This window comes from Cetorhinus maximus, chromosome 6, assembly GCF_964194155.1.
Source record: "Cetorhinus maximus chromosome 6, sCetMax3.hap1.1, whole genome shotgun sequence".
NCBI classification, from domain to species: domain Eukaryota; kingdom Metazoa; phylum Chordata; class Chondrichthyes; order Lamniformes; family Cetorhinidae; genus Cetorhinus; species Cetorhinus maximus.
In genome coordinates, this window is record NC_135884.1 from 97967262 (window position 1) to 97992058 (window position 24797).

Consider the following 24797-nt stretch of genomic DNA (forward strand, 5'->3'; position numbering starts at 1 on the left):
GAGTGAATAAGATGTAAATGGGAGTTTTGATGGTGGTGGGGTGAGATGGGGATGGAAGGAGGTAGTGGGGGAATTTGTGACTTTGATGATAGGCTAAATGCAGAGCTGTAAACTCAATTCAGGGTTGAATTGGACATTTAGTTTGTGCACTGGGTTCAGCTTTAACAAACAGTCCAGAAGAGCAAGATGCAGCTTCTTTGAGAGGTGCACAGGATGTCTTTGGTCTTTCTAGTATTGAGGAATAAAGACCTGTCTCATCCATGAACTCATGTTAGACAGGCAGACAAACCCAGTCCCATCTAGTCGAGAGTAATGCCAAGGAAGTAAAAATTGGACGTTGGCAGAGATTTTGAAGTTGATCCTGCACTTACAGATAATATCTTGTATATAATAAGGATAAGGAAATAGGGGAGGCAAACATATAAATAGTACATTTCCTGTTATGACAAAGTTGAAGATTTAAGTCTTTCAACATAAAACAAAGGTTATTTTGCATTTTGCCAATGAACAGTTACACTGCTAGATAAACAAGTAGTGTACAATTGTCACAACCATAACTGTGCAACATACTTTAAGAGTTGCATAGGAGCTTTCATTTAATGTTACAATGATTGATTAATTTGCTATTTAAATCTGAAATTATAAAATCTGTTTCTTTCCCAGCACCTCCAATGACGTGTTATCCATGGAAATTGAATACTTTATGACTACATATTAATCACCATTGTGCTTGGTGACCTACAATGGTTTCTGGTTAAACAACACCTCAATTTCAAAATTCTCATCCTTCCTTTCGAATCCCTCCATGGCCTTGTCGCTCCCTATCTCTATCATCTCCTCCAGCTCTGTAACTTTCCAAGATCCCTTCACTCCTCTAATTCTGGCCTGTTAAGCATTCCCAGTTTTAATTGTACCACTGGCAGACATGTTGGGCCCTAAGTTATGGAATTCCCTCTCTAAACCTCCCCACCTCTCTACATCTCTTTCCTCCTTTAAGACATTCCTCAAAACCTATCTCTTTAACCAAGTTTTTGGTCATCTGCTTGATTACCTCCTTACGTGGTTTAGTGTCAAAAATTTTTTTTGTTAATGCTCATGTGAAGTGCCTTGGGATATTGTACTTTGGTAAAGGCACAATATAAATACAAATTGTTGTTGTATTGAAATTGATCTTTTTCTCAGGGCTGAAAGAATTTCTACTGGCGATAAGCCAGTTCTGAGAAAGTATGGGTAAGTATTGGGTTTGGATTGGAAATTTTAACTGTGTGATCTTTACTGGGTTTTCTTTGTGATCTTTCTTTTCTGCCACAGGTCCTAAATTTGGAGTCAAATTTTATTATAGGCCTGTACAAGTTGAGGGGATGTTGGGGCATTTGAGCAGATCCTATTCCATTAGAGTAATAGTGACTCTCTTCATTGATAGCTGGCCAACTCTTCCTCATAGCTTGAGTTTGCTGGTGCTTTGTATCTGATGAATCCAGTAACAATCTCTACATTGTATAAGACAAAAGGCCATTTTTGGGCTTTTATTCAAAAAAAGGTTTTGTTGCAATTAAACTGAGTTCCAATTCACGTTTCAAACTTAAGTTGTCAATTGCCCACATTGAATGAAACTTGAAGGAATTTTAGTTCCTGTTTCAGCATTTTTAATGAAACCGTAAGGGTCTGAGAGATCAGACTGCTACCCCAATGTATAAATGTGCTTAAAAGTGACAGGCCTATAATAAGTGAAGTAACTTAATTTGGAATGATGCAGTGGTGGTTGGGCCATGGCGCTGGGCGGGGGGATAGTGTTGCTGGTTATCATCTTATTTTGGAAATTAGATGACGTTTTCCTTCCATGAGTGGAATTCTGAACCACAGATTGATCCAGATGGATTTTGGCTTTTTGGGGCTGTTTGCACACAAAGTAATAAAGTGGGGAAAATGCTTATTTTTCTTAAAGTGAAGTATTGATGCAAAGTGCTTTGGATTTGAAATGTCCACCAAAATTACGCTTTGCTGTGGGAATTGATTGGTTTGCTTAACTGCATGGTTGGTGTGGGGTGCTGTGGAATATCAGTTTGCTGGAACCTCCGTTAAGCCCAAATTGCTGGAATGGTTTGGGGATTGCTTAAAATAAAATGCTGAGTTTCTACTGTAACTCTTTCAGAAATCGCTTTTTAGAAAATCTTGTTGCAACTCAAAGAGAGAGGGATTTAAGCAAGTCAAGCTTTCCCAGAGATATTGCCTCCATACCTCCAGACAGACCCCCTGAAGGTAAGTTATTCTTTTCTGCTCATTTATACAATACTTATGGATGAGAAAGACCATTCAGCCCATCTAAATAAGTCCGTCTGGTTTAACCCTACACTTTTTTTCCCATGACTGCATCAATTTGTCAAATGGTCCCAGGGTTTATATCTGCATCTGGCTCAAAGTCATTCCAAGCATTGATCATGCTCTTCATGAAGAACACACTCCAGATGTTGGTTCTAAAGTTACCTTTTACAACCTGCCTCCCTTTGTCCTACTGTTGCGGTTTCAGTTAGTGTAGGATTCCAGGTTAATCTTTTCCTTGTTGCATTCTATCTGATATACCTCTAGAATGTCACTTCTCAGTTGTCTCTTTTCCATGATGTAAAGCCAAAGTTTCTCCAATCTTTCCTCACAACTCAGACAATTGGCACCAGGGATTAGCATATTATTGCCATTGGTCATTTAATGCCTCCTTTGTAGCTCAGTGACCAGAACTGGGCACGGTAGTCCAGATGCAGTCTGAACAGAGCACTGCTCAATTTTATCATAACTTCAACAACTTCTGTTCTACTGTGTTGACTATGCAGTTCAACATACAGTTGGCTTTGTTCATTGCTGCTCAGCCTTGGTTGAAGATGTTAAGTATGCTATGAGCTCTAGATCGCTTTTTACTTCATACTTAGCAATTTTAGCACCATTCGTAAGGTTGCATTGCACACAGGAAGAAAAGAATAGGCAATATTTTATCCCCCCCAGCTAGTGCCGTAAAAAAGGGGATGTGTCTTTCTTCAACCTGATTCTGCTGGACTGCAGCCCTGGGCCTTGAGGACAGCTGTGCTACCTGGATCTCACCCAGCCAGAGTCAGCAGGTTGGACGAGACAGGCATGGAAGAAATTTAAAGTAAGTAACTGGGCATGGAGTGGAAATCTGACGCTGATTGTTACTCCGAGGAAGTTACAGCCCATTTTGTTTATCACGTTCTGTAGTTCCTGCGCTGGCTACTTCTATTCCATTGTTTTTCCAAGTTGGTATCATCAGCAAATTAATTCATTTGCATTGGGTTTCAGAACCCAAGTCATTGATGTAAATCAGCAACTCTAGTGGTCCCAGCACTGAACCCTAGAGCACTTCACTCAATAATTCCCTCCAACCTACCTGATATTACCCTCTAACTCGTACCCATTGTTTTATATCTTTCTGCCAGTTTCTTGCCCATACACAAGTTTTGTCCAGAATCTCCACAGCTTTGAGGTTAATTAGCAATCCTTTTGTGTGGTACTTTATTAAATGCCTTTAGGATGTCTAAGTACTTAATATCATACAGCTTACCACAGTCAAGTTGTCACTTCCTCAAAGGAATTCGAAAGGCTGATCAGGCAGGTTTTTCCTCACCTGAAGCCATGTTGACTGCTGTTTACTAGCTGACTGATGTACAGATAATCCTCAAGTACACCCCTGATAATTGAAGTAAGATTAATGGGCCTGTTCTGTCATGTGTTTTAAATATGAGGACCATGTTGACCTTTGTCTAGTTTACTGATATCCACTGTGCTTTGACTCATAATGATTGTCAATGCCATGCTAATCTCCAGGTTAGTTTCTTACAAAACTCTGGAATAAGTATCATTTAACCGTGGCAATTTATTTGTTTTAAACCCTTTCATTTTACCTAAGACTTCAGCCTCATATCAAATTGATGGGTTATTTTTACTGTGATAAGCACAAGGGTGCAGATTTTGGTCCAACCAGATGTGGAAATTTATTTTTTTCTGGTTTTGAATAATGGACTGAAACTTTGGAAGAAAAATCCAATAATACCTCATACCTACATAAGAGCTTTCAAGGTGATTGAGATTAATTGGACTGACTATATTGGAATGGGGCAGAGCCTATGTGCAAATGCACTGCACCATCCAGTGTCCTCAATAAAAACATTTCACTTTGGGAGTGGGATTGGTTGAGCACGTGGCATTGTGAACATTTCGCTGACAGTGTACCTTTTACAAGTTGCTTTGAAATTCTGTGGGAGAGAGTAATGCAGTTTGTGACAAGTACTGTGATCATCCGCTGTAATGTGGTAGAAATTAAGCTGGCAAAAAAGAACAAAAAAGACTTGCATTTATAAAGTGCTTTTCATGACCACATCTCAAAGTGCTTTACAGCTAATTAAGTACTTGTTGAAATGTAGTCACTGTTGTAATGTAGGAAATGCAGCAGCCAATATGTGCACAGCAAACTCCCAAAAACAGCAGTGATAATTTTATGTCTTGGGTAAATGAGTTCATTGGCCAACCAAGCTCTAATTGTACACCTTCCTATATTCTCCTCAATTGCTGCTTGCAATCAACAACGGGAAGAAGCTGATGTAAGAATAAACAGTGATAGTTTATTGAGACATAAGGCAGAGCACGGGGTTATATGTACTCACTCAGAAACCTCCAGAACTAGACTTAAAGTTCCCAGTTGCCCACGCCGTATAGTGATTCATCAGTGCTGTCACATGATCAGTACACTTGCATTCTCTTAAAGGGACAGGGTACCTCACTTTACCATAGATTCTGACCAGATAATTTGTCTTTTGTGATATTAATGAATGGTTAAATATTGACCAGGACACCGGGGATAACTCCCCCACTCTTCTTCAAAATAGAGCCATGCGATCTTTTACATCGGCCCAAGCAGGCATATGGAGCTTCTGTTTAATGTTTCACGTGCAAGTGCAGCGCTCCCTCAGTATTGAACTGGAGCGTCAGCTTTGATTTTAGTACTGAAGCCCTGGAGTAGGTCTTGTCGTGGAACCTTGTGACTCAGGCAAGAGTGCTACCAACTGAGCCATGGCTGACACACTAACTGGATATTTGTGGCAAGGCCAGTTTCAGGTTTCACTTACATGATCAAGAAAGGTGGCAGAGGGAGGTTAAGTGACTAATCATATCTCATACACCATGGTGCTGAAAAAAAATCAAACGTTGACTGTCTTGTCCTCCATGATCAAATAGCTGCTACTGCTTACCAGCTGGGCTTCCTCAAGTGAGGTATTGAAAGGTGGATCAATGCCTGTGGAAATCCATGCCCAGGTACAAGTGGCGGTGAGCTGCTGCCTGTTTTCTCTTATCCTTGCTGTTCTGTAGAATGCTCTTTAACACTCTAATACCTCGCAGCTGATGAGCACAAAACTCCCAGCAAAATAAAAATATTGAAGTAAGGTTCAAAAACCAATGATATTTGCATTGACACAAATGAATTGAATCTTTTCTGCAGGAGCTAATCACCACAGGGAGCAGTCGAGGTGAATTCTAAAGATGCTTTTAAGGGGAATCTGGATAAACATATGAGGGAGAAAGGAATACAAGGATATGTTGATAGGATAAGATGAAAAAGAGTGGGAGCAGGCTTGTGAAGAGCATATAAATACCAGCATTGACCGTTTGGCCCAAATGCGCTGTAAAATACTATGTCACTATTATTAATTATGTCAATCAGTGGTCAGGAGAAGGTTGCATTCTACAGCATTAATTCTTCTCTATTCTCTCCGCCATATATCCAATATTAATTTTGAATCATTTTAACTTTTTGAAGCTTAGCTCTGTTCCATCGCACCAATTCAGATCAAACTGGGGCACGCAAGTGTCTGATTGCTTAAAAAAAACCCGTTCAGAGGCTGAATTGTTTTTCTAAGCTTTCAGAAGGCTGATTATCATGGCTGACTGACTGGTGAGCTCTTTAGGCTGTTACTTGGGATCCTCAAATCCTTGGAATGCCTGACAGGATAACCGAGCAGCAGCACAGGGATGCGAGCATTATGACATTAAGGTTTTATCAGCAACAATTTAAAAGTTAAAAAAACTGTTAATCAATCTTAGCTGATAATGGACAGCATTACCTTCTTTAATGAATTTCTTTGTCATATCAATATAACCCTTTGCCAAATGATGTTGCTTTAGAAGTGTTGTGTAGTAGAGCGAAAGATGGTGCATTTTGCACTTAAATGGATGCCCTTACTCCTCCTCAGTGTTAAATGTGTTTGGCTTCAAATACATCACCGCATTGTGCTCTGTAGGCTATTCTGCTGCTTTTCACAGAACCTTATCTCAATTAGAAGATTTATGAGCCAAAATTTTGTAGAATGTTAGATACAGAATAAATCTATAGGACAAGTCAGGTGATTTTCAAACTGTTAGCAAACATCAGGCAGAACATAATTCATTCCACAGCTCCTGAATAAAACATTTTTTTAATGTGCTGAGCTCCTGTGAAAAGTATGTCCAAACTAGATATAGTGAGAAACAGTGAAAGTAGAAGTGTTAAAAATGTGAATCTGTAACATTTCAAGTTGAATTTCTCCAAGACACATCATATGATTCAAACTATTTGGGGATTTTTCAACTTAACGACTGACATTTACGGCATTGTTTTCTGAACTTCCCTCCCTTGTTCCTCCTACACACCAAATAGATCATTCTAAATGCTCTTCCTCTTCCCTAAATCCTTAAGTAATTGAAATTCTGACTGCTCATTAAACTGTGGAGCTCCCTATCTAACTCTGTCTTCCCTTCTTCCTGCAACCCATAGGGCAGAATTTTACATTCTGAGGGCGGGAGTGTGCCCGACCCAAACGGGCTAAAATCACACGGATGAAGTCGGGCGAGTGTCCCGACGTCATCGCACACTTGAGCGATACTCCGCTCGGCGGGCACGCATGGCAGTCGGAGGTGTGCCTGCCAACAATTAAGCGGGCAATTAAGCCCATTAACGGCGCAATAGTCTGCGATTTATTTTTGTGGCTCGTCCAACCTTACGGTTGGCGGCTGGGTGAATCGACCAGGCCTTACATTTTTGATGAAACCTCATCCAAGGGCGGGATGAAATCTCTGTTAAGAAATAAAATAAAAAGAAATATCTGGGGACAGCATTTTTATGAGATATGCTTTCAGGTGCTTAATTGTGCTACATGAACATTTCTTTGCAGCTTTTTTGTGTTTTATTTCATTATTTGCAGGTCTGCACCTCCCTGAGGCAGCTGCCTGCCTTCAGAGAGCTCTCTCAAAGTGCTCACCTGCGCCCACGGTGACATCGTCGCCCACCCTCTTCGCGTCCGCACCCCAGCAGTGGTGAGCTTTTCAGTGCGTGTTTCACGTTGGCTAGCCGTTAATTGACCAGCCTGCATGAAATCACGGTCGGGGGGTCTGTTTCCCGACTACTGCTGGGCCTGCTGATTGTGCATGCCCGATGAGGGAAAAATTCTGGCCATAGACTTTTCAAAGCTAATGTTGCTGCTACTTAACTGCTATATCTTGATTTTATCTTCTTTCCTACACCTTTAAATCTTGGTGTCCTGTAGTCCATTTTGCAATTTAAAAAAACTTGGAGGAAATATTGGATAGCCCCTAAAAATGAGTGCAGAGATCACAGTGCACAATTAACCTGTGCCCATTGATTGTGATGCACGTGGCAAGCCAACTTTGTCGTGCCTGCTCATTTCAATTATTCCAGCATCCAGCCAGTCCTAACTGGGCTGTCGATTGGCTGGACACATTAGCAGAAGACCAGTATTGTGACTGGTTAGCACCATTTAAGGCTAGCCCATATCACTTAAAGCTAGCCTGCATCTATTAAAGGGGAGGTGCATTGTGGTTGAAGCAGGTGCTGACAGTTATGCGCGGCACTGGAGGCCTTAGTGGAGGAACTGGAAAGAAGAAGAGAAGATGGCTTGTATCTACAGGAGGCGCATTAGGCTCATGATCAGAAGGCAGTGGGAGCAGATGGCCATGGAGGATAGTTTAGAGTCAGTACCTGCACCTTGTGAGACAGTGGGCAAGTGTGGCCTGTAGCCAGGGCAGGGGCAAAGGCTTGCACAGATGCTGGCACTTGGAGGATGAGGCCATAATTGAGTCCTGCTGCAGATGATTCAGATGAGCACTTTGGGGCAGCTTACAGAAAAACGCTGATGGGTATACACAACAAATACTTGGTGCATTGGCAGGCCTACCAGAAAGCCTGCAGTCAATGTCAAGGAGCTTGGAGGAGTCCAGCACCAACTTGGCACAGGGCTTTGCATGGAACTTGGAGCCCATCCTTCCCAGCATGGAACTGGTGGCCAACTCCATCTGCACACATGTGGACCCCACCACGATGCAGTGTCTGATGGCCGATGTTGTAGCTCCCATTGCAGCACAAGCAGCAGCCACTTAATGCCTGTGTGCTGCAATGGAAGCTCAGACTGCTGTCAACATTGCTGTAGATTACAGTGTTCAAAGAGGCTCTCAGGGTGTTGCTACAGTTCAGCAATCGCTTGGATTACAAGGATTGCTGAGGCACGATCTTGGGGCAGTGTCAGTGGTTGCATCAAGCACGAATCTGTGCTGTCTGGATGACAACAGTTGTCCTCCCACTATTGCCACTTTGTCGGTGCCCTTGCTGTTGCCTGACTGTCAGCCAGCCCAGACTGCTGCCATCCATGCCAAGGTGGTGCATTCCAAGCTGGCCCTTCTAGGACCAGAGCTGTTTGACGGCATCCTGCAAGGTCATTTGCAGCCTCGCCCAGTGAAGGTCGGCAGTCTTTCAACAGCCATGCTGCAGCCACTCAGTAGCACTGCTTGGAGCACTAGGACAGGCAAAGGCACACGAAAGACAGATGCTAAGGTAATGTACAAAGTGATTAGTTGACTTTTATAAGATCATAAGAAATAGGAGCAGCAGTAGGCCTTTTGGCCCCTTGAGCCTGCTCCACCATTCAATAAGATCATGGCCTTAACTCCACTTTCCTGCCTGGTCCCCATAATCCTCAACTCCCTTGTTGGTCAAAAGTCTGTCTAATTCGGCCTTAAATATATTCAATGACCCTGCCTCCACTGCTCTCTGGGAAGAGAATTCTTAAGTGTAATGACCCTCTGAGAGAAGGAATGGCCCCTCATTCCTGTCTTAAAAACCCCTTATTTTTAAACTGTGCCTCCTGGTCCTAGACTCATTCACAAGGAGAAACATCCTCCCAGGACCCACCCTGTCAAGCCCCTCAGACTCTTATATGTTTCAATAAGATCACCTCTCATTCTTATGAACTCCAATAAGTATAGGCCTAACTTCCTCAACTTTTCCTCATAAGACAATCCCTTCTCTGAACTGCTTCTAATGCAAATATATACCTCTTTAAGTAAGGAGATCAAAACAACAATATGTTGTTTTATGCAATTCACTCCTCAATGCTGTGGGTGCCATATTAGAGCTCTAAGGCACTCATAACACCTCAAAAACAGGCAGAAACAATCCCAATTTTTCACCCAAATAACACCTCCCCCCCGCCTCCCAACACCATATTGTAAGAGGCAGAGATTTAAATGATTATATGATGCCTAATGGGGCTAATATTCTGAGAGTTTAGTTGCATAACCCAATTATCTCTCCACTCGTTATTTTCATCTTTTGGATGAGATGTTAAACTGAGGCCTTGTCAGCCCTCCCAGGTGGATGTAAAAGATCCCATTGCTTGATGTTGAACAGTATGGGCACTCACCCAAGTTTCCTGGCCAATATTTATCCTTGAACCAATAAGTAAAACAGATTATCTGATCATTATCACATTACTGTTTGTGGGAGCTTGCTGTGTGCAAATTGGCTGTCACATTTCTTACATTACAAAAGTACTTCATTGACTAAAAACATTCATACATACACAAACTCTTTCATCCTTTAGTTGGAGTGACATTCAATGCTGGAAACTGTCCATATCATGAAGGATAATTGAATGGAATCTCATTATGAATGTCACATAGTCAGTGACACATTAGTTATAATTATAAGCTTGGAAAAGATATATTATGTTCTGAACTATGAAAATTATCTCATGAGCCTGATTCAACTCAGTGTAATTGTTAATCACTGTGATGTCCGTGCAGGTAATTGACTTCTGAATTCCTAAATGCAGAATAACTAAATGGTCATGCTGTCAAAGCTTTTCTTAGTACAATCGGGATTGTGTTACAAATTACACTGACAACTAATTTAAGATTATCAGTAAGGCTTGCAGTACGGCTCACTTATGCATGCTAGGAGATACACATAGGGCCCTGTCCTTTGTAAACAGAAAGAATATGTCCACACATTGCACCTTTTTCAATGAAACAGAAGCATGGGGGACAGCCATTCCCTGGTTCATCCCCATGGCAATGCCTTGATCAATCAGTGTTGACTTGCCTGATTTGAATTTAAACAAAAGCTTGGCAGTTAACTGTTCCCTGGTGCATTCTCCATAGCAACACCTCTACCAATCAGAGTCCATTTGCAAATCATTCCCATGCAGTATAAATTATTGTTCCCTTTGAGATTTGGTGTTCTTGCATCTGTCCTATTGAGTGCAAGACAAAAAAGCTTCAACACCATGTCTCTTTTTTTCATTAATACTTAAGTCTGTACTACCAAGCGACTATTCTTAATAATTAAATAGTTGTGCCCTAATAGCTACTGAGGCAGATGTATATCATAAGACAAAAGATAAAAATAAAATCAATAAAAATAAGACTTTACTCCCTCCCCATCCCGTACCTTTTCTACCATTGTATATTTGCAATGGAAGCAAAGTTAAGTGGGACGGAAAAGGATGATGTGCCCTTTGGTGGCCTTATAATGGCTGTGAATTTGAAGGCAATAAAACAGAACAAATTGCAAATTGAGCAGCTACAAAAAAAAATTGAAATTTATTTTGAGGATCTCTCTCTCTCTCTCTAAATCTATATCTGTGACTTTACATCAGATTACCATTAAGTAAGCAAAGGTTGAAGTCTGTTGTAGGAGAAATGTCATAACAATTTCCTTAAGTATGTCCTCAAAATGGAGTGCTCCCTGAGTGCCCCAGCACAATCCAAATGACCAATTAATTTTTGGTGCCGTTCCACGTGAGCACTCGATGGTCAGCATAGATAGCCTTAAATTTGTAAAGAAAACTCTTTATTTCTATTGGCTAATCTGAGTGGCACTTGTTAAAAGGGTTCATCAATCATTCCGGTATCAATTACCTTTCACAGTTTTATTGGCACCCAAACCAATGTGGGCCAGAACCTAGACATCCAAGTCACTCACTTACTCCCTAGTTCTGAGATCTTTACTCTCAAAGGGCCCAGCACAAGTCCAGTTAGGGAAGCAATTCTTTATGTTCCCCTTCACATGCTGTCGGTGAACCTCTGCCCTTAAAAAGCTTGTTATCTGCCCCTAGTAAGGCTTTTTCATTGCTTCTCTGAAGCAGCACCCAGAAGACTTCGATGTCAGCATAAGACGCAGCCACATGACTGACCTCTATCAGTAATTCCCACGAGCCATGCCATTGACCCAGGGCAGGAAGCTTAAGGGCACCTCTGACCTCTCCTCTGGGCACAGCACACCTCAGGTATGCTGGGCCTGCCAGACGCCCAGGATGCACCAAATGCAAATCTATCCTAAGATTGAGAGGGGGTATGTTCTGAGTTATTTAATGCTGAAATAACATAGTTGTAAGAGAGCTAAGTCAGCTGGCTATTAAAGGTAGACTAGAGGATGGAAGTGTGACATTATCATAGTCCAATTAAACTAGACATTTGGAGATCTTACTCCCTCCCTCCTTTCTCCCACTATGTGGAAGAGATTTGCAGCTAATTTTGTGTCAGTTCACTTGTTGAAATATCTAGTTAGGTGAAAAAAGATTGGTATTTATTAGGATAAGTACAAACATGGTTAATTTTTATAACTAAAAAAACAGAAAATGCTAGAAATACTCAGCAGACCTGCCAGCATCTGTGGAGAGAGAAACAGAGGTCCAGATACTTGTCCCTTGGTCGGTACGCATAGTTGGGGGATTTCCTGGCTCAGCGAACCTGACCTTTAAAAACAGCCGCCCACAGGTCGGCTTTTTAGTTGGGGTGTGCTGCTAAAACAGGAGTCGGGGCAGGCGACCCTGGAACGAATCTGCAGGCTGCTGGGTGCAGAGGCTGGCTGAATGCAGGCCTGCCTCTGTGCCCCAGCACTGTGATTAAATAAATAATAAAAAATAATGCCAACCTATGCCCCCTACCCAGACCCCACCCCATGGTCCACATACTCCTATGTCAACTCAGTTACCCTTTACCCATCTCCATGGCCTCTCACACCCCTATGCCAACCTAATGCCCCTCTACCCACCCCCATTGTCCCAGACTACCAATGCATGCGTGCCAAAGAGTACTTCAATCTCCCCGAGGCATGGAGCTGCTTCAGAGAGAGTGAATCACTATTATAATTAATGAATAAATGGATTAAAATTTTATTTAAACATGTCCCCTAATGTGACTGTGTCACACGAGATGGGACATGTTTTTATATGTAGGAAATTTTTAAAAATTTAATTAATAAAAGCTTTAGGAAACCTCGTCTCACTTGTGGATGAGGTTTCCTAAAAAACATGAAGGCCGCTTGGCCTTTTCGCCTGTCCGCCAACCTCAAGGTTGGACGGGCAGCGTTAACATTAATTATTTACTTAATGGCCTTAATAGATCATTTACATATCGGCGGGCACGCAGCTGACTCTGGGGCACGCCCGCCGAACGAAACATCGCACGCCTGACGTCACCGCGTGTCATTTTACGTGGTGACGTGTCAAGCCCACCCCCGCATGCTGGCTGAAAAATCCTGCCCATTAACTCTGTTTCCCTCTCCACAAATGCTGCTAGATCTGCTGAATATTTCCAGCATTTTCTGTTTTTATTTCAGATTTCCAACATCCGCAGTATTTGGCTTTAGTTTTAATCGTTCATTTCTTCATGGCTTCAGTGGTTTTGGAACCGTGTAAAGCAGGTTAAGTGTAAGAATAGATATTCTGACAAGGTACTTTAACTGTCTCCCTTTACAGATAGTGTCAGACTTAGTGTATTTCTAAATTTTTCTGTTTTCATTTTAAATATCCTGAAGTTTCCTCAATTACCTTTACAGAGTTCAACGAGACACTCTGTATGATTTTTATTATGACACAGCTGATGGTAAAAGCTGAGTTGTTCAAATCCCAGAGGGGAACTTGAAACAACTGTCATAACCCATGTTTTCAATTTGTATGTTTCGAGATGCAGGCTTTGAATTCGGTAGTAATAAGACGACTGAGTCTCGAAAGGTTTTTATAAAACTAAAGTAAACATTTATTAATACAAAGATTGTAAACACATACATACGTCTACAAAATTACTATTATAATAACTACAAAAATCCCCTAATTAATCTGACTCTCAGTTACACCCCTGTTAAGGCAGCAAATCTCATAAATTTAAATGGACACCTGGCAAGTTACACCCTGGACAGTCGCATTCAAAATGAGTTTCTTTCAGCTCTGGGTCCTTGCAGACAGCAGCTTGAGGCTTATAGGCTGGAGGCTTCTCACACTTGCTGGATCTTAAAATGCCTCTACCTTACACAGAATCTCCTTTCTCCTTTATACATATCTTTCTCTTTAAATGTAAATTTTCCATTGTATCACTAGGCTTTTAACTTTACCTCTTCTAACAATAACATCCTTTCATCCCACCAATTTTATTAGTAAGCTGAAAAAATAAACACATTGCTTGGCATCTTCTAGCTAGGTGCAAGATTTCACCCGCAGTCTTGAATGGTTTCTTTTAACAAATGCAAATTTACACTTTACCTTCAATCCTCCTTACGTTTACCTAATTAACATCTCAAAATTGCTACACATCAAAGCACCCAGACTAGCTGGTTTTAATCCAGTTAAGACACACATAGACACAGACCTCACTAGAACTCTATTTTAAAAAATATTTTCCAATAACATTATAGATATTAATATCTCTTCATGACACTTTACTGCAGGAGATTAGATTATCAGATAGATTATACGTATTTGTGGGTGTTCCTACACCACCTGGACTGCGACGGTTCAACAAGGCAGCTCACCACCACCTTCTCAAGGGCAATTAGGGATGGGTAATAAATGTTGGCCTAGCCAGCGACACCCATATCCCATGGACGAATTTTTTAAAAATCATGAAATTAGTGGATTTAAAGTGCTGAGACACCTTTATGTTCTCAAATTTTGCACATCATAAGCATGGTAATACAATTCCTTCTGATTGCCATTTAAGTTGAAATTGTAGAAAGCAATACATATAGGAAATAATGTGTCTCTAATTCAAAAAAATCAGTGGAATCTTCCCCTGAGAAGTTGAGGAATTATATCACAAAAGTGAATGAAGTCATTATAGATTTGTGCACATCAATAAAACTGTGAGCTAGAACTGTGTTAATTTTACAGCACAGAAAATGGTATCTGTTCTGGCTCTTTAGCCTTATATCATGATCTGCAAATTACTGTCATCTGTTCCATCAAACCATTTTATGGTCTCTGCCTCCACTTCTTGTTGTGACAAAGAATTCCATTCTTTCTCAGCATAAAGATGTTTCTCCTTGCCTTTCTCCTCACTCTTTTAAATGAACAATGGCTGCTATTTTATCTTAATCTTGGTGTTGAGGCCAATTGTTGCACCCAAACTGTAGCCACAGCCAAGACTAACCAACTCACCAATAACAGCAACCTGAGAACTTGTTGGTTTGCATGACACAGTACCACACTGGACATTGCAATCATCAATTGAGGAAGTTTACCTTGAATTATTCAGTAGCTATTTTAGTATTTGATAAGATGAATAATTTCTGAGTTATGACATCTTGGAGTGAAGAAATCATTGGGACATTTTGGTTCTTTCCAGGATGTTGACTTGCATTTTTATGATTAATTTCTTCCCCCACATTGTTAATTTTAGCAGGATGACAAATGATAAAAAATATGTTGTCCGGAGACAAATAGACATGTAAATATTTTCTAAACTGAATCATTCTTTTTCCTTGCAGTCGAGGTGCTAAGTGAAAAGGAGCAACAGAATGAAGCATTAAATGAGAGAGAGCCATGTTCAGCCTCCAGCAGCTCGTCCACCAGCAGTACATTGGAAAGGGAAGAGAGGGGAGACAGACAGGCGGGCGATAATGAGACAGGCAAGGAAGATTTCATCTCTTAGTATCCGTTCATTCCCCAAGAGCAAACTGCAGGAGCATCTGCTAATAGCGGTGCTACAAACAGAAAGGGTACATGTTCCTCAATAAACAGCGCGAAATGTTATTTCTGAAAAGAAAAATAAGATGCTGGTTTACCAGTTGAGCTACCCCACCCCCCCCCTGCCAACCACCCCAACAAACAAAACTGACTGCTTTAATTTTTTTATTAAATAAGGAGAGAAGTGTTGGAATCCGTCTGGTTACTTTTTAAAGTATTCAGATGTTTTTTGATATGATCGACAGAACTCTGGGCTACTTGCCAGACTGCACACTTAGCTTCCACTCCTTTGCCTGGGGAGAGTAAATTACTTGTAATTTGACATTTATGTTTTTTAAAAAAGTATGTAAATTGTTTGGATCAAATGGTCACGTTCCTCGCTTGGTGCAAAACAAATGCTGTACTCTTGTTTCGTTTCTGTTCACTTCGTTGCACAGCACAGCACAGTGCACAGTGAGATTTGCAGCAAAGCTCCAAGTTTACTTTCCCTGTGTTGATGAGTAGCATCATTTCAATTTCTCGGATTCAGAATGGTGGCGTGTGGAAACTCGGGGTTTTGTTCCAATGTTGGACGCCATGGAAGTAAGCAGAGAGGCTTGTTTCACTGTTACCCTTGGTTTTGTCTCTTCAGTGTGAAACATTAATTTGGAGAAAAAAAATGCTTAGAAATTGTTCAATTGTTTAACTGGCTGGTTAAATCGTTGCAAGGCAATATTATGTTTTATTCAAGTATTGATATTTTGTTTGGATGCAGGTCGGTGCATCTCCCGCCAGTCCAGCTTGGATCAGTGCAGTGCCATCTCCAGTGACAAGAAATTCATGCTTGACATGCTTTATGCAAAATCCAAGGTCAGCAACTTCCAAGTAACTAAGGAAGAGGGTCCGACTGAGAGCGAGAGGAAAGTCACAGAAGAAGCCTTGGTGGAATCCACGGAGAGTCTGATAAAACGCTTTTCCAGGCAGGCCAGCCATCAGAATGAGGAGACCCAAAGAAAACCTGAAATTGAAAGCATCCCTGGGAATGTAAAAGCTACTTTGGGGAAATTTGCTGAACCTCAGATTAAGGTTTTGAAGGAACAGTTTAGCATTGAGGCTGAACTAAATGAGAAAAATGCGGAGAAAACGTCCATAATTACACCATTGAAGAAAGACTCTGAACACATGTGGGATCAACTAGAATCAAGTCCAAGAGTGCTGAAAATCAAAGATTTAGACTTCACAGATCTCCGTGAGGAGGAGGACATAGATGTATTAGATGTAGACTCTTCCATGGCCAAGGCAGGTGTTAAGCATGATCTTCCTCAACCATCTGATAGTTCAGTGGTTCCACCTCTCCCGCCGCCACCTCCACCCCCTGGATGTCCACCTCCTCCCCCTCCACCACCACCACCATCTTTTAGACAACTTCCTGGCCCTCCTCTACCTCCCCCACCTCCACCTACTAACTTATCACCTTCCCAAGTAGCAGACCCCACATTAACAAAGAAGAAAAAGACTGTTAAGCTCTTCTGGAAGGAACTGAAGCAGCCAGAGAGCCCTTTCAGGAGCTGTAAGTTTGGCCGGGGCACTGTCTGGGCTTCCCTAGATAAAGTGAAAGTGGACACCACTAAATTGGAACATCTGTTTGAATCTAAAGCTAAGGAATTACCCACGAAGGTAAGGATTGACCTGTTTTTTGATTATTAAAAAACTAGGAAAAAGATAACTTAAGACCAATTTATAATACCATTTCCAATTTAATGAGAATGTGCTTTCTGTTGGGGCAGGTTATATCTGACCAATTTATTGAATGTTATGCATCTGGTGGATATAGATGAAAAGTCATAAATATTTACTGCCTTGATTTCAGAAAGACATTTGCCACCTCGTCACATAATAGATTGATTCACCAGATGCATGGCCATGAGAGAGATGACGATGTCTTTGCCTGATAGATAGACAGCAAAGGGTGATGGTGTGAGAGGAAGATGTCAGTGAAGTCCACAGGAATGAATAGTCTAATAAATGATTTCGAGGATGGAATACTGTCCAATGGGTCTAAATTTACAGATGACAGCACGTTGCATACTGTACCCAATGATGCTAATCTATGCACAATAACTGAAAGATTACATAAGCGGACAGAGGGGAGGCAAATGAAATTTAGCACTGATCAATTATGAGTGGCGAGATTAGATGGGAATATGAAGTACAAGTGTGCTTGAGGTAACAGAGACCTGGATATTATTAAACCCATTTGGCTTTCATGGGTCTAAAAAGCAAATCAAACATTCAGGTGTATAGCTGAGGGTGTAATTTAGAAATCACAGGGAATTATATCCAAGTTATCTCTGGCCTTTGTGAGACCACATCTTTAGCACTTTGATCAATTTTGTCACAAGGATGCAAGGTTACTGAAGGGCGATGTTACAAATTTGGGGTCTGTTATAGAAATTCTCTCAGTCACAGTGGCCCTTGTCACATTCGAGAATTAAGTAGTACTGCTCAACGTCATCTTAAATGACTGAAATAGGATGCATTCCTCACTTGTGCCTTGTGTACTTCTCCAATCTTCTAGGAGGACATAAGTGAGATGAAACCAGATGCAACAGTTATCAAGCTGCTTTATTTTACAATTGCTAAATGAATACACTAAGCAACAGTTACAGCAAATTTCACTTGATCCAACTTAACCTAGTTCCCTCCTTGCAAATAAGATAATTAACAAGCCATGATGCTCCCTCCCGGTTAGTGGGTTAAAATATATTTGGTTTTGGTCAGTTTTGGCGTTGAACCAGACAAAGGTGTACATTGATCCTGTTCGGTTCTATTGTTAAGCTAACCTTCCTGGGCCTCTTTCCGCAGACCTTACCAACTGCCCTTCAGTATATGTGTCTTTTTTCATTATTCCCTTTCCACAAAAATCTGGAGGCTCAATTCCTGACCCTTTCCCCGGCCAGGAGTGGGACAGTAGAGTTACCAATTTAACCTGCCACAATATTTTAAAGCCATCTTCATGCAAGGGTCAATAATAGTAAACATTCTGCCTTTTTGATTCTAGAAAGTTATTTTCTCAGAGTCAGAATTCGAAGACGAGGCACACAGCAGAAAGTTATGGATGTCAAAGCAAAATCAGAACTTTAGGCAACTTGTTTTTCTAATAGAATGGTGATAGATTTATGGGAAAAATGATCAGTGGCAATTGTGGAATAGAAAAGCATGACAGGATTTAAGAAGATGATAGGATTATTTCCTTCCCGTGAAATGTTATTCATCCAGAATCAGCTAAGGAGCCTGAGAGAGAGTTTACAAAGGTGGGCTAAATGCTGGGCGCCGCCATTTTACGTGGGTGGGCCAATTAAGGCCTGGAAGCAGGGGTTGCCTGGGTCGGGAGTGCGCTCTTATGCGCATGCATGCGAAAGAGCGCAGAAATCTCCCTGAGGCAATTAGTTTTAAGTTTAGACAGTTTAATAAAGTGTTGAAAAATTTTTTCTAAAAATTTTAAATCATTCATGAAACCCATGGATGAGGTTCCGTGAAAAATGCAAAGGCTGCCTGAGCTCTTCGCCTGCCCACCAACCTTAAGGTTGGATGGGCAGCTCAGCTGATTGCCTTACAGGCCTTTGACAGTTCGGCGGGCGCGCAGCCGACTCGGCTGTGTGCCCGCCAAACTTAAAATCTAAATGATGCGCAGTGACGTCGGGACGCACGCCCGACGTCACCCTTTGTCATTTTACACCTCGGCGAGCGGGCCCTGCTCTCGCTCGCTGAAGATTCTGCCCAAAGTTGCTGATTCTTCCCTGTCTTACTCCACTCAATGCCGGTCCAGTGTCAGGATTGTTACTATGTAGACTCAACGTGTGATGTTCAAGCTGTATTCTCTCATAACGTATCTGGAAAGGTTTATTGTGCAGACTTAATACTTCCTACCTGTTTGACATCCCTGAGTAACTCAGCAGATGGGTCAATTCAAAAAGAAGTACATCATTTTTGAAATGTCTCTATTCAGAATGTTGTCCATGCACAAACCCCACCAGATTGCTATATACCCTTTCTGAGGTAATCACTTGAATTTGCCTTGCTTTATCTTATTCATGTTTTCCATGGTCTGCTCACCATGGGCAAATCTCTCCAGATTTTTTTCAGATCTAAGGGTTTCGGGAAGTGTAACCTGTCTGCTATAATTAGCACCAAAGGAACTGGGAGTCAAAGTCTGAATAAATTCACAGTATAAATCCACAGAATTGATTACTTAATTTTCTTTTTACAATATGCGTATACATTCTGTTGTATAGTGGCATTCTTATGCTTTTTTTTAATACATTATATGTAAAGTTAGATTAACTGGGATGAAGATTGCGACTTGACACCAAGGCCACAAATAGCTTGCATTCAACCGAATTATTGTATTAGTAACCCAGTAATTAATTAGAACCACAAGACATGATTGCCCTTTAATACAAATGTTTAAAATTTGCTGCATCTTGAGTAAGAATGGACTGTTTTGCATATATCCAGTGTTACATCCCAGAAAGCCAGGATAGAACTGGAGCCAATCATTCACAGAGATACATAATTACAAATATGCGCAACTCCCCCATCCCCCAACCATTACAGTTTCAATCTGTTCCTATTTATTTATTTATTTATTTTGAGTTTTCATCGTCCGTTTTATTGGGTTTCCGATATATAAAAAAGTCATGGACGCCAGGACCGGCGGCTCAGGGATCAGCTCCTCCTGCTCCGGGCTGGGGGCCCTGGTACACTGCACCTCACCGGGGGGGTCTCAGCAGCGGAGCACAAGTGAAATCCTAGTTAATGTCCACCACCTGCCTACAATTAATGATAATTAACACCCAGGACAGGCTAAATAAAGCTCACCTTTTCAAAACAATACCATATTTTTTTATTTCCTTTATAATTTTTTGAAGTATCATTCTTTTTAATATAAGATCTATAACTGAAAAGAATTGCTGTGCTAGTATTCATCTTGCAATGACTCAGCTCTCACCTTTGAGCCAGAAAGTTGTGCGTTCAAGTGCCACTGAAGAGATTTGAGAAGATAACCCTGTGCAGTGCAGTACTGAGGAAGTGCTCCACTGTCAGAAGTGCCATCTTTTGGATGAGATGTTAAACCTGTGGTCCCATCAATCTTCTCAGATCTTTTGGAAGAAGAGCACAGGAGAACCTCTGGTGTTCTAGCAGTATTTATCCCTCAACCAATACTTATTTTAAAAAAGATTATCCAGTTGTTTTCTCACTGTTTGAGGGACCTTTGCTCAAATTGGCTGTTGTATTTCCTGCATTGCAATTGTGACTGCACTTCAAAAAACATATAATTGGCTGTTGAGTGCTTTGGGACATTTGCGGTTGTGAAATATGTGATATAAATGCAAGTTCATTCTTTTTATGAAATCCAGCATGGGTAAAATACATTGGTCCATAATTTATGATCCAAAGTAATGGTGAGGCTCATGGCATTTCCCATTATTAATGCGCAAATGCTACAGCAACTTCAGCTGAGAGCAGATGTGAGATTAAATGTGGAAATTCAGAAATTGCTGTTTGAGATGAACGACTATTGAGATTAGCATTGCAAAAATGGCATCTTGCTTACTGCCTAGCCATTGAAATGCATTAAGCAGCGTGAAGTTGCTGTACTTTCGCAGTAGATAAAAACTAAACTCACCACGGAAAATTAAGCCATTTTAAGTCCATTTCCGTCTAAGTACCCTTTTAATGATGGGATAAGTGCTAATTACTTTCAGTCGATCTCTTTAACACTGAACATCAGTAATTCCATGAATGAAGTCTCATTTTGTCAGATTTTAATTGTTGTTGAAGATTTTAAAAATACAAAACTAAAAAACTTCTTTTCCTTTCTGAACCTCTTTTTTTCCTTTCTCTCTGAACCAGTATTTCCTTCCCTCTCTTATTTCTCTTTCTATATCCAATTTGGCATTGAATTAACCCACTTTAATTTACACTTCCATTAATGTGGGAGATCTTGTTCAATGAAGTAATTTTTTGGGCTGCCTTTGTCTATCTGTTTCCCTGCTCCTACAACGCACCTCTCTGGAACCTGTATTTTATTTGTAGTTTTCTGTCTGGCCCATTGGATGTCAGGTGGTTCAACAATGAGTTAATTTACTTACAGACCAATGGGATTTCTGGACTTTTTTCCAAGATCAGCAGCAGCATGAGTACCTTTATCTGTTCTTTATCAATGATCGCACCCTCAGGGAATGGCCACAGAGGAGCTGCTTCATGAAGGTTGCCCATCTAAATGTCCCAATCTTTATTCTGGGCTTCCCCCAACCCCACTCCCACAGATTTCTTCCAGGTGGTTTCTGGAATCAGGAGGTACCCAATTAGCATATCCCTGCCCCTTCCTACTGCATCAGCTGCATCTACAGCAGGTATTGTACTTCACACCTGCTCCCTTAGCCATTGTGGGGTTACATACAATCATTGATTTACTGACTTAAATTGCAAGAGTGAGATACCTTTAAGTTTGCAAAAGTTTTGGCGTTATATATAGTGGACTGAAAAAAAGAAGGGGTTGCATTTATGTTGCACTTTTCAGGACCTCTGGACCTTTACACAATCAATTAAGTACTTTTGAAGTGTGGTCACTGTTGCAATGCAGGAAATGTGGCAACCAATTTGTGGAATTCTGTCAGGAGATCTTTTACATTGACTTTAGAGGTTAGGCCTCGATTTGATGTCTCACCCAAAAAATGCCTCCTCCAGCATTGCAATCACTACTGCACTTAAGCACATAATCCAAGCTCACACTTAACTCTCTAGCCTTAAACCCATGACCTTCTGACTCAGAGGCATGTGTCTTACCTTTGAGCCAAGGCTGACACATGCTAATTGTTGCATTGATTCATCCCTCATTACAACATTGCTGATTGTGTGCTTAATATATTGTTGCAAAGAAACCGCAGTATCTTATGGTATACAAACATTTGAATCATCATGCTGAAATCACAAAGCAATGAATGTACAGTGGTAGCATGGTGCCAACTCATACCTGGGTGCCAGTTTACTGAACTACAACAGTTGTAGGTTCATTGATCCTTCAGTTGCTAACTCAGTGAGCTAATGATTTCACCTATTCACTGTGGGAAGGTATAAAATGGGAATCAAGCACTTCCTCATTAGAGATAGTCACTGATCCTCACCTCCCCATGTACCATGGAGCAGTGGTCAACCTTGAGTGGTTTTTGCAGAGATCTTGGCTCAGGCTAACTGCCCGCAATTCAGGTGTCTCAGCAGGGAGGAGGCTATAAATAAATAAACCCAAAGGTGCAATGTTAGCGATAGTGTCCATTTTCTGATAAAGCGTGTGATTTTGCTGGAGTTATTAACTAGTACTGTTAAAAATTTCCCGAACCTGTCAGTAAAATGAAAAGAAGATGAGGTTACAGGTTGCCACACACACTTCAGTTACTGCGCTGCAATTAATTCTTCTTTGTTTGAATCATTTCCTGTTTAAATTAGGAAAAGGTTTTAAAACCAATGGAATGGAGATTTTTCTGATTGTGTTGTTCAGGCCCTTAGGGAACTTAAAATTCTATGAATTTTGGTCCCAAATATGCTCAAGGAACCAATAAGATGTCATCATAATTACTCACAGACTTTATAATTGTTTTAAATGTTTAACCAATGAATCTTTTATAGTGCCTGAAATAATTAAAAGAGCCATATCAAAATAATAAATATATTTATGTAATTTACAAATTCCCTAGATTTAATAACGGTCCCAGTGGATTGGAAGTTAACACCACTATTCAAGAAAGGATGGGGTGTGAAAACAGGGACTCTAAGCCAGTTAGCCTGACATCAGTTGCCAGGAAAATGCTGGAATTTATTATTAAGGTAGCCTTAACAATGCACTTAGAAAATCATAGTATAATCAGGCAAAGTCGATGTGGTTTTACAAAAGGGAAATGGTGTTTGACAAAATTATTAGTATTTTTGACACGTAACTAATAGGGTAACAACAGGGAACTTGGAGAAGTAATATCCTTGGATTCCCAAACGGCATTTGATAAGATGTCACACGAAAGATTAATACACAATGTAAGGGATCATGGAGTAGTGGTAATCTACTAGCAGAGATAGATGATTGATTCATGGAAAGGAAGTAGTGAGTAGGGGTAAATGGGGCATTTTCAAGTTGGCAGGCAGTAACTAGTGGAGTGCCGCAAGGATCAGTGCTGGGGCCTCGGCTATTTACAATCTACATTAATGATGTAGACAAAGAGACAGAGCAATGTATCCAAGTTTGCTGATGACACAATGGTAGGTAGGAATGTAAGCTGTGAGGAGGACTCAAAGAGGCTGCAAGGAAATATAGAGAGGTTATGTGAGTGGGAAACAAGGTGGCAGATGAAGTATAATGTGGGGAAGTGTGAGGTTATTCACTTGCAGAGCAGAAAAACAGAATATTTTTAACAGGCATAAAACTTCCAAAATGTTGAAATTCAGAAACTGTACTCGTACAAGGAACACAGAAAGTTACCATGCAGGTAAAGCAAGGAGTTAGGAAGACAAATGGCATATTGGCCTTTATGTAAGGGGATTGGAGTAGAAGAACAAGGAAGTTTTGCTACAATTTTTCTGTACTTTGCAGAGACCACACCTAGAGTACTGTGTGCAGTCTTGATTTCTGTATCTAAGGAAGGATGTACTTGCATTGGAGGCAGGACCACAAAGGTTCCTGGGATGCGAAGGTCATCCTATGATGAAAGACTGAGTAAATTGGGCCTATATTCTCTGGAGTTTAGAAGAATGAGATCTGATATCATCACAACATAGAAGATTTTGAAGTGGCTTGACAGGGTAGACACAGAGAAGTTGTTTCCCCTGGCTGGGGAGTCCAGGACACGGTTGTGTAGTTAAAAGCAAACTACTGTGGTTGTTTGAAATCTGAAACAAAAACAGAAAATGCTGGAAAAAACTCAGCAGGTCTAACAGCATCTGTGGGGAGAAAAACAGAGTTAGCATTTCGAGTCCGTATGACTCTTCTACAGAGCTCTGAAGAAGAGTCATACGGACTCGAAACGTTAACTCTTTTTCTCCCCCATGATGCTGTTAGACATGACTGTGTAGTGTTCAGTTGTTCGATCACGTGTCTGTTGATTGGTTAAGCCTGGGTATGGACTCAGAGAAAAGTAAACAAACTGTAGAAAGAGCTGGAAACCAGAACTGAAGAATGGAGTAGACCTTTTAAAGCACTAAATAAAATCTGTTACACACATGGAAACTTGTGTCATCTCTACAGAGCTCTCAGATATAAAATATACAATGGGGCACAGTCTCAAGATAAGGGGCCAATCATTTAGGGCTGAGATGAGAAATTTCTTCACTCAGAGGGTTGTAAACCTTTAAAATTGTTTACCCCAAAGTGTTGTGTATGCACCATCATTAATTACACCCAAGGGTGAGATAGACAAATTTTTGGTGTCTCAGGGAATCAAGGAATATGGGGAATGAATGAGAAAGTTGGGTTGAAGC

At 40.9% G+C, this 24797-nt stretch overlaps 1 protein-coding gene across 2 annotated transcripts in view; it reads left to right on the plus strand.

The window, feature by feature from the left end:
- fhod1 (formin homology 2 domain containing 1) overlaps positions 1-24797 on the plus strand; it is a 343619-nt gene that overhangs the window by 273309 nt on the left and 45513 nt on the right. Inside the window, exons 12-15 of one of the 2 annotated variants that reach the window (XM_078544152.1) lie at positions 1183-1230; positions 2153-2259; positions 15092-15232; positions 16045-16946. In XM_078544152.1, coding sequence (XP_078400278.1) covers positions 1183-1230; positions 2153-2259; positions 15092-15232; positions 16045-16946 — 1198 coding nt within the window. The remainder of the gene's footprint in view (positions 1-1182; positions 1231-2152; positions 2260-15091; positions 15233-16044; positions 16947-24797) is intronic. The other variant, XM_078544153.1, reaches the window with a different exon arrangement.